The sequence below is a fragment of the Chrysoperla carnea genome, chromosome 2 (assembly GCF_905475395.1).
Source record: "Chrysoperla carnea chromosome 2, inChrCarn1.1, whole genome shotgun sequence".
Classification (NCBI taxonomy): domain Eukaryota; kingdom Metazoa; phylum Arthropoda; class Insecta; order Neuroptera; family Chrysopidae; genus Chrysoperla; species Chrysoperla carnea.
The window spans coordinates 85,391,143-85,403,016 of NC_058338.1; the positions used below are offsets into that span (position 1 = coordinate 85,391,143).

Genomic DNA, 11,874 nt, shown 5'->3' on the forward strand with positions numbered 1-11,874 from the left:
AAGTTTTTTGTATTAAATTCCCGCCATAAATACACCTGGCTGAATTTCAACCAATATTTCACGACTTATTTGACTAATTTATTAATTATTTATATGATAGATATTTTATCTATTTATTTTTTTTTTTAAATTTATTGATTAATGTTCAAAATAAAACATTAAAAACTAAATAAAAATGTAAAAACTAATTATTTAAAAATAAACCATGTAATATTTTTTGTAAATAAATTTTAATAAAAATTCAATAACAATATTTTATCAAAGAACTTAAATTTTAAAATAATAAATAGATATTAATAATAAATAAAAAAAAAATTATAGATTATTCATCACAGGTGATAAAAAATGAATTATAAATATTATAAAAAAAAATATATATAGATATAAATATTATATTAATAATATTTATTTTAATAATATTTTTCACATATAAATAAATAATAGTAATAAATAAAATCATTCTTTTTTATAAAATTATAATTCATTGATTGTCTGTGTTAGTATTAGTCTAAGATCCCACAGCAGTAATAGTAGTGGTATTACTCCAAGATCTCGCAGCAGTAATAGTAAAAGGGGTTTTGTTAATTAGCCTTTTTCCTCTGCACATTAAAAAATGATCCTCTAGATGGTAGGATATATTTGGACCCCCCTCCTAGTGTTGCCATCTGAAAAAGGCCTGGAATTATTAATTATTGTAGTTTAAAATTTTTATTAGTATTATTTAAAAAATATAATGCTTTAAATAGCTTCAGAGGAAAAGGCTAATTGGAAAATATCAACAACTTTAACTTACAAATCTTTATGAAAAATCTAGTGATAATAAGAACAAATTGAGTTAGTTACTCAAATATCAGACATGTGCTGGATTGTTAAGGTAATAAAAATTTATTAATTTTATGAAGTATTATCTAAAAAATCGTTTTTTTATATGCTGTGAAATGAATTAATTTTTATATGCTGTGAAATAATTAAATATAGAATTTGTCTTCGAAAATTGACCCCTTTGATTCATATATTAAGACACACACAATTATGTCAAAACACAGCAGATTTATAAATATGGGAAAAAAATAGAAATTAATCAGTTATAAGTTATATTTTCCTCGTGTTTGATTGTTTTATTACGTATTTGTTACTGTTGTGGGAGCTTGGATCGTAGAGTAAAGTGGTATTATGGTATCATTGAAATATAATTTTTAATTCACTATAAAATATAAAACGTTCACTTTTTGGGTTTTGATAGTAATACATATAACGTATATATTTATTATAGTTGGGTATGAGTTTTAAAAATAAAAACTATCGTTTAAATAAAAACGTGAACAGAATCAAAATAAGAGACTGAAGGCAGATTTTATACCTATTTAAGGCATATGTATTAGATATTACAGAATGTTACAGAAAATTTTATCTCTTATAGCCATGTTATGGTTATTTTATGGCATAGTTCAAGTGGAAATAATAAGGAAGAGCCGGTAAGATAGATTGCCAAAGAGTTGAAAGTTTTACTATACTAATACAACTACATTTTCTCTCTTTCTTACACATTGCGGTTTCATTCACTCTGATAGAAAAACTTTAACGTTATTTATTAAAGTTTAAATAACGCTTAAATGTGCACTTAATAATGTAATGTACATTGTATTCTATATCAGTTGGATAATTTTGTACACCGTCCTAGGGCTAATATATTTTTTTATGAATCAAAATAATTGAAAAATTGTTTAATATAGGTTCAACAAAAAATATTATACAACGTCTTTGAAACGAAGCGTTCAAAAGCGACTAACTGATTGTTGCTCAGAAAAAAAAAAGGTGTTACTCATAGTTTTCTTCGAGATTTGTTGTATGTCACATCTTTTTTAGAAAATACAGGAAGTCAATCAGAAATGTGGAACAACAATTCACACTCTTATCCGACGTCGCAAAGAATTAAACACACCAAAGATCGACTACCATATTATTATCCACTTGACTATTTCATTACAACAAATAATGGGGGTTTTACCTCCGTTCATCAGACATTTATGTCTCTAACAGAGGCCACCCGCATCATTATGTTTTAATCTTTATTTATTTCAAATACATTCGAATATATACAATTACATTTTCATGATGTGGATGGAATCGGTTACTTCGTTCTTACCCAAGCGACGACAGTGTGATCAATTTACCACCCCATTAACTATTTTTGTTCACACTGCCGCTGCCTAGGTTCGAACCCGCAACCTCCCAGCCAGTGATCATAGCAAGCTAAGACGCCTTAGCGAGCTCGGCCACTGGACCGGTACTGGACTATTTCATTAAATAAATGGGCTAATAGACATTAAACATTGGAACAGTATTGTTATAAGTTACTATGTTCATTTTAATATGCTGTATTTATTTAACGTCTATTGAAATCTAAGATTACTTGGAGCGTAGTCAGTTAAAGACTTCTTATAGTAAAGAGAAATGGTATTGATTATACGGTAATCGAAAAAAATAGATTTGGAAGAAATAGATAAAAAAATTGGCCAAAAATTTTATAGACCCGAAGTATTGTTGTAATTATGTGTTGATTGGGCTGAGTTTGTCGACTATAAAGGGTTTGGTTTGGTTTTGATGTTTTTGGGGTGCGTTAAAAAATAAAAGAAATGTATTTCAGTCTTTTTTTTCAGGGTCTATTTTTTCGTTCTATTTTTTCTTAAATCCCGTTGTATTCATTCAAAACAATTCTTCAATTCAAATTATAAGTTTGAATTAAAAGAAAACTGACTTAATGACGTACATGTAGTCATGAAAATAGTTGCCTCCTTAGACATATTGTACAATATATTTAATACAAGCTATTCATTCATTATACATATAGTATACATGTATATAAAGACTCGAACTTAATCGAAGAAAAAGAACTTGATGGCTTTATAAAAAGCGATTTACACGAATAATATATATCTTTATAGCCATTTGTATGGTAATAAATTTAGATTTTATTGAACAACATCTATTAACACTGTGTATTCTATAAATAAAAAAATCATAATTTTTTATTTTATTTTATTTGTTAATATTACAGTGGCGTTACATTCGTAAATATGAGTATATACCAGTTAATAAATGTTTAATTTAGATCTTGTCTTTCTTCGGATATTAATGTTGATGGGTGATCTGAAGAATGCATACTCCAAGAGATGGTTTTTACAGCTATTGTATCTAATTTGAAATAAGATCTTTTAAAAAAAATTTGATAAAAAAACAGTCGGAGATTACGTGGTAAGTATTACCTTTCGCCATAAAGTACTCACTCTGATTTTTGGTAAACTACTTAGGCGACATTTTTGCTTTTGCAGTGAATTTCAATTTAACACCAGAAATACTATGGCAATTTAATGGTTATGGCAAAGAATGTAAGATCAATTTCAAGTGGTATGAATCTTTCTTTTTTGCTCATCTTTGTAAGTATTTTTGGTCTTAAATACGATGTACATAATAGGGGATAATTCTGATGTCAAATTGGTCATATTACCCATTAAAATGTAAAACTAGACTTGATATCATGACAAAATTTGAAAGTGGAATTAAAATTAAAAAGTGAAGAAGTTTTAAGCAATCGAAGATGGTATTCGAATTTGCCCATCTCTTTTAAGCAAAACAAAGTTTTAAATGTAATCTCTATGGCGATACCCACGTATGACGCCACAAGTGGGTATCTTCCTTTTTGTTTAATTTGAAATTTTAAACATTCATATCTTGCATACTAGTGAAGATTTTTAAGTGAGAATTCTTCATCCGAAGTGATGAAAAAATTTAGTCCGATTCCCTATTAGAAAGGAAATTTACTCAGCTATTATAAGAGATAAAATGCGTTCCTTATTGAATTAGAAAGCCTTCTTCTTCATTTGATGACAAGTTTATAATAGATTAATGATAAAGATAGACTTGCTTCTCAAGAAATTTGAAGTGAACCGTGGGTAAAATATGTGAGAATCGGACTTTTCGATTTTTTGCGTTTTTGCCTGTTTTATATATTAAAAGGAAGTTATTGTCTACCATAAGAATTGGTTTGTTTTCTTAAGTTATTGTATTTTTCCACCCTATTATTTTTTCCCACGTATCCGGTTTTTCATAAAATTTGTACCGTATATTAACACATACGACAGACAAAAAAAGGCGCCGAAAATACGAAAATCGGAAGTTCGATTTTCATAAATTCAACACCACTAGAATCACGATTAAAACGTCAATAATCTTATGACCGAACTTACCTGTATCAATTCTCTAAAAAGGAGATACAAATAATAATGGAAATTTATTTTTTTCCATTCTTCAATTTTAAAATGAAAATAAAAATAAAAAATAATTTAAATAAAAACGTGTACATTAGTCATTTTAAATAATTGAAAAACATATTAATTCGTTTTATATGTTCAAAAAAAATTTCAAATTATTATTAAAATCGGTTTAGCACTGATAAATGAATATTATATTAGAGTTTGTACATATATAAAATAAATGATTATATAATTTAATATATGTTATGAATGTGTTGTTTTTTAATATTTATTGATTTAAAAATAATGCTTACAGCTAAAATGTTCAATAATGTATAATTACTTATTACATATATATTAAATATAAATTTATTTTAAGAAACAATATTGTTTAAATATTATTATTATTAACAATAGATTTGTTCATATTCATATAAGATCGTTTAATAATATACCGACAACATCCATAGACATAAATAATACGTAATGAAAAATAAAAGTTTATTGAGATAAACAAACGTTCTACCCTGTGATCTCATCTCTTTATATTATACATGTGAAAGTAAGCATGTTTGTTTGTTTGTTTGTTAGTTTGTTTGCTTGTTACGCATTCACGCTTAAACTAGCGAATGGTTTTGAATGAAACAGTACAGCAATATAGCTCATACCTCAGAATAACACATGAATGAATTTAATTTGACATTACCATGAATTATAAATTTCTGTAAAAGTAGTCATTTGACATTACCATAAATTTCAGATTTCTGTAAATATAGTCAGTATAAAATATTTCACGCCAATAATTTCTGCTATACTCAATGAATAATTACGACTATTATACATTTAAAAAAAAAGACAACCATACATATATTTTACCTGTTTAAAACAATGCTTACCATTATTTCAAGTGTTGTAGAAAGGGGATAAGCGAGAGCAATCTTTAATCAATCTCTACTTTTAAACCCAGTGAAGCGGGTGGGTATCAATAAAGCTAAATTTATTTATTATTAAGTAGTATTATAAAAATATATATGACTAGCTGTGAACTACCCGCTTTGTGGGGCAACCTTACTTTCGCTCCTCGCTCCTTTCTTAAGAGTAGCAGTTTTGTAATGTACATGTCATGCTATTCTATTTGATACCCCACTTGGATATATTTGAAAATATTCGATTATTCATCCCCACTTTCCCGCTCCACCTTTCCACCCCCCCCCCCCTAATTAAAAATAGATAAAACAATCCTTAAAGCTGATTGTACATTTTTTTAATATTTAATCTTAATCGATGCACAACTTTTTAACTTTTTGGTGCACATCCCTTTCAACCCGTATTTCAACCTCTTACTCTACTATATTATTAATGTATTATACATAAAAACCTTTCCTCTTGAATCACTCTCTTTATTAGAAAAAAAACCGCATCAAAATCCGTTACGTTTTTTTAAAGATCTAAGTAATATAGGAATTAGGTACAGGTATACGGATTGAAGCGCCTTTGGTTTATAATTTGAATCGATAATATATGTATATTTAAATTATTCATGTGCAGTACATCTAGATATGAAATTACTTAATGGATGGGTATCTTTTTAATTTTATCTATAAATTACCAATGATCTAGATAATTAAAAAGATCTTGTTCAAATTTTACGTCAAAAGCCATCTATGAACAGTAGTCAGAAGTTACCAAAGATTAGAATCAGAATTAATTTAACAAAATAGAATAAAAAATGAAAAGTGTATTGACGTGGGTGGTTTTAGATATGAGGACCTTTCTCTTGTGATGAGTGCCTTATAATTACTTAAAATACTGATAGCTGTTACTTCCTATATGTTAAGTATTTGTTTATTAAGAATATGTAATAATATCTATTGATGAAAGCATAATATTTTGTAAGTTTATGGTATTAAAGTACATTAAAACCATAAATAAATATACAAAGAAACATATTTTAACATCAGTCGTCATTTGTTTTCTATAACAACTTAATCAATTAGTAATTATTTATTACTACAACAAATATCTATAAAAACTTAGAGGTATGTACACATTGTTAATATGAATAGGATATACCTAAAGTTTTGTACTTTAAAGTTCTGTATCTATCCCAGTAAAATCGTTATTTTTAAGTCCATAAGATCATACTCTTATATTCATGCATTATTTGTAACAATAGTGTACAATACTAAGATGTTGTAGATAATAAACATAATCAATACGTCACAAACAACTGAAAATTTACAACTGGTTTTTTGAGTTTGTCTCTTTCACAAGACGGGAAAGAACAGTGCCAAAAATTCCTCCGTGTGTTATAAGTTTGACCGCTATGTGCGTCTGCTTGTCTGTGTGTCTGTCTGGGGGATCGTAGCGCCTATGCAGAGGAACTGATTTGGATTTTTTTGTTTCATTTGAAAGATAATTTAATGGAGAGTGTTCTTAGCTATGTTTAAAGTGCGAGTTTAGAGTTCCGCACCCGGGACGACTAAAAAATGGGCGTTGATCCTCAAAATCGGTTCAGTTAGGAGAAGGCTCTAAGCAAAAAGGCAATTTTATGAAAAGTGTTCTTAGAAACGTTTCAAGTACGAGTTTATGATTCCGTACCCAAAAAAATTGTCGGCGGTTTTTAAAATTTTGTAAATTTCACTTATATACTCAGTATTGTTCTTTTAGCATGTTTATTGTCCACATTTTGAATGTTAATATCTCATTCCACAGAATGTGAAAAAAATTCTTGTTTTTATTAAATACAATACTTTTATATTAATTTTATATTTTAATTTTATTGAATTCCTGAGAAAAGCCATTTCAAGATAGAACTGGCTAAAGTTTTAGATATAACATGTATATTAATGATTCCAAAATGGTACGGAATAAATGAATGGAATGCGAGATATTTTAGGAGAGAAAACATGTTAATTTTTAACCAGTAGAGAAAACTCGACATTTGTATTCTTGGAAAGAAAAGATTAATTTAACTGATATTTTTCATAAAATTAAACAAACTTAGTATGGTACGAAAGTTGATGTTTTTTCAAATTTAATTCTCGTACGGTCTCTATGAAATGAAATGGTTTGAATTTTTTGTTATTACTTTATTTTACAATTACTATTATAATTAATTACTTTATTTCCGTCATTGAGATTTGGTGTAATTAACAAAGAACTAATGTTCTCTTTTCTTTTAATACATAACTTGCAATTTTAGAAATAAATATCTTTTTAGCAGGAATCTTTTTAAAAAACTTGAAATTATTTCTCTCATATTGTTAAGGTAACAACTCGATTTAATTTGTGGTAGGTAATAATAATTCAATCAGAAATAAGATAAATTGAACCAATAAATTATAATCAATTGTAATAAAAATGATTGATCTTATTGCATTTAATCTTTGATATTATTATTATCAATATATAATGATTTTCATTGTGTTTGCTTGCATGACATTTCAACATCACTCTTATCTTTTGAATTTCTTTGATTTCTTTATAAAAAATTTTTTGCTCTATTCATGTTTTATTTTTGAATTTTCAAGGGTGTTCTATCGACGCAAATCTTCCTTGCAATAAAATCTTTTGCTGATGCATAGAATGAAGATAGTACGAGAGCTAGGGCAAGGGCAAGTACGAGAACTAGGGCAAGATTTTTAGTTGAAATTATTTGTACCATATTTTCAATTTTGATGATGCATTTTGTTATAAATTCATAAATCTAGACGAAAAATAAGAATAAGATTTTTCGATATCTGCCTTGGCTAACGAAATATCGAAAGCTAAATATTTAAACAAAATTATAAAAGTTTTATTCATACTTTTCGTCGTATATTGTCAAGTTATACCATAATTCACTATCAAAATTGAAAAAATGTAATATATTATTTATTAAGGTTTTAACTTTAATTTGAACAGTATTTTTTTTTAAATATCTACAGACTAGAGAAATCTATGAAAACATATCATCCAACTACCATTTTCCTATAAGACCAATGTTAAATATGCCTACTTTTGAAGTCATTTATTTAGTTAAAAATAATAGAAAACCCACCATAAGCCCAGGATTGATTTAGTCCAACTGCATATAAAAAAATCAAGCCTTTTATCCAACGTTGGCCTGGCGCTCTTACACGCTTAAATAGTTCTTATTTGATCATATTTTCGACCAAAACATGATATTATATGTAATTGAAGCTGCACACATCTTAACATCTTAAAAATGTCAATGTTCTGTAATATTTTGATAAAAAATAAAAACAAGTTAAAAATAATAAGAATGAAATTGGATTAAATTTAAGGTTTTTTTAATCAAAATACTACGTGATCTTGAAATTCTTACAATATCAGGATATGTGATGCATTTTTTTTATAATTATGACATTTTATACAAAACAATACAACTGTCTTAAATTGTTGAGATATTCGAATGGTGTTATAAAGGCAAAAATGTGGACTTAATTGATTAAAAATGAATTATAATAAAATATTCTGAACACGTTAGGAGACATATTATCATTAAAAATTATATTTTTACAGTTATAAATATTATCATTAAAAATTTTATTTTTACTGAGAATTCAATGATAAACATATAGTTAGTTGTATTGATTTTAAAAACGAAAAAGATTCATATTGCGTTCAGAGCTCGTAGATTTTATATTTGAGACTGCACAGAATCTTATTGTTGTATCTAATGGAAATTAATTCCAGAAAATTTTGCATCTTTTAAACCATACCCCGTGGCCTAACATGCTTTTTTTTATGGAAAATAGAAAATTTAGAATATATACTTTTTCTTATCGTCTAATATAAGATTTAGAAAAGACAAAATATTAATTAAGAGTTGTATAATATTGTCATTAAACATTTGAGAGACAGGTTTGGGGAAGCAAAGGAAGTTATCCAGCATTCATTCATTTTGATAATACATTATTTGGCATTTTCAAGCGGCATTATAACTACATAATTTTTGGAATAATAGAGTTTCTTTGAATTTTTAAATTAATTATCATATGTTTGAAAATTGAAATTATTAACATACCTACTAGCTAAATTCAGCCCAGGCATATTAGGGCAGTAATTAAAAACAAGTCTAGAAACACATTTGATATTGACTTTCATCTCTTTTTTTTGCTATTGCTAATAGATTTACAATGGGTATAAAAACTATTATAAATAGTAAAAAGGCAACAGCTCATAATGTTCTCAAGCGGTCTTTCATCAAAGTATTGGTTGTACCCAATGTTGCATAATATTAGTGCCAGGTTGTGAACCGTTGTTTGCAACGGAGTATGTATGTCAATCGGTAAGCATGTGACTTCCAAGGGGACGATCGAACTATGGTGACCATCAAGCTAGATTTTTTACCTCCTACTTAAAAACTATTATAATAAAATTTAAAAAGAAAATAACAAGTTAACTGATTTAACCAGATTTACCTACCTGTAAAAACATTTCACCATCCAATACAGTATGATCAAATGCTGTTAATTCTCGATTCCTATGTATATTACCACTATCTTCTTTGTCCTTGTGCATTACAACTGTAACAAAAATAAAAGAAAGTTAATATATTATGTTATTATACTTTTTAGCACAAATATGATCTCCAAATCTTTGAATTAAAGTTTTTGTTGCTTTAATGAAAGAAATAATTTTCATATTAAGGTAGTAGGAGCGCTTCATTTTCAACTTATTTTCGACTTTGATGATGAATTTTGTTAATAACTTCATGAATGTAGACGAAAAATAAGAAATAATTTTTTCGATATCTGCCTTCGTTTTCGAAATATCAAAAGCTAAATAATTAAAAAAAATTTTCGACATTTTGAAAATTACTTCAGATATCGAAAAGTTTTATTCCAACTTTTCGTCTTACATTGTCAAGTTATAACATAATTCACTATCAAAATTGAAAAAATATATTTAAAAAAAATTTGTATCTCCACTACCGTTCTCACACATCTTTAATTAGTCGGGCACATCGGATTTTTTTTTGTTTTCAATTATTTGAAAAATTTTTATCATTTATTCATTTTGTTATATTTATTATAAACAAATTTTGTATTAATTAAATTGAATCTCTTGAGAATGAACAAGTTCGCAAAATTTCAGATCAATTAAATAAACGGTCCGATTCATCGGACAAGACTTTATTATATTATAAAATTGATATATTATTGATATATTATTCTTGTAATATGGGTAATATAATAATTAGAAGGATGTAGTTTGGTAAGGGTGAGGTAAAGCAAAGATTAGCAAGTTACAAAAGTTACTTAAAAAGACATTTCAAATAATATTTTATCAATTTCGGGTAGAGTTGATTTGATCACATTTGACGATTTCATTCCCTCCAGCTCCACGGCTCCAGGCGAAGGGGTTCCAGAAGATACTTATATCAAACCTAGATCCTTGTTGATATAAACCCTGACACGAAATTTCACTGCTGTCCCCTCAGCCTCTCCCTAGAAAATCCCATTTTCCTGTATTTTGAAATGTTTTCCCTAGGGTGTGGCCTTCTCGAATTTTTTCGGATATGTGGCTTATACCAATCCTAGGAACATCTTATGGTTTAGCCTTGTGCCAAGTTTAATTGAAATCGTTAGAGCCATTTTTGAGAAAACCCCAAAAAAAGGTTTTCCCTAGGGTGTGGGCCTTCTCGAATTTTCCCGGATATGTGGGTTATACTAATCCTAGGAAAAGCTTAAAGTCTAGCCTTGTGCCCAGTTTAATCGAAATCGTTAGAACCGTCTTTGAGAAAACCCAAAAAAAAGTTTTTTCCAAGAGTGTGGGCCTTCTCGAATTTTCCCGGATATGTGGCTTATACCAATCCTAGGAACACCTTAAGATCTAGCCTTGTGCCTAGTTTAATCGAAATGGTTTGAACCGTTTTTGAGAAAACCCCAAAAAAAAAGTTTTTTCCCAAGGATGTGGACCTTCTCAAATTTTCTCGGATATGTGGCTTATACCAATCCTAGGAACACCTTAAGGTCAAGCTTTGTGCCCATTTTTTTCGAAATCTTTAGAGCCGTTTTTGAGAAAACCCCAAAATTCCTATTTTGGTCTAGAGGGAAGAATACTTAAAAAAGGTCTAGGAAAAAAATGAAAAAAACGTCTGGAATTATGACCAAACTGAACCTATGTACCGAGTTTGAGAAAAATCGGTTGAAAATTGAAGGCTCCAGCTTGGTAACAGACATACCGACATACCGACATACCGACGGACGCAACATTTTTTAAAAACCACGTTTTTGGAATCAGTGACCATCAAAACGTGTATTTCCGTTGAAACCCCGATATCGATTTTTTTTTCGATCACAATACTTTATTATATTTATAATATAATAAAGTAAAAAACTTGTAGTCATACACTAATAATAAAATTATTTTTTATTATTTTAATTATTTATTGCAATATAGTATGTAGTACCAAAAACCTAATATTAATTCATTTAATTATTTAAGGTTTAATTTTAATTTACATAGTTTTTTTTAATTTCCACAGACTAGTTTTAGAGAAGGCTATGAAAACATATAAATAACCGTGCAACTCCCAGGCCTCAAATTTTCATAATTGACTTAGACTTAGTCCAACTTCATATAAAAAAATCAAGCGTTTTATCTAAAA

General features: G+C 27.8%; 1 protein-coding gene across 1 annotated transcript in view; it reads right to left on the reverse strand.

Moving 5' to 3' along the window:
• The window catches only part of LOC123293005 (aryl hydrocarbon receptor protein 1), a 32,094-nt gene extending 22,312 nt beyond the window's left edge, over positions 1 to 9,782 (reverse strand). The window contains exon 1 of the mRNA XM_044873719.1: positions 9,687 to 9,782. Coding sequence (XP_044729654.1) covers positions 9,687 to 9,782 — 96 coding nt within the window. The remainder of the gene's footprint in view (positions 1 to 9,686) is intronic.
• Between the last annotated feature and the right edge of the window lie 2,092 nt (positions 9,783 to 11,874).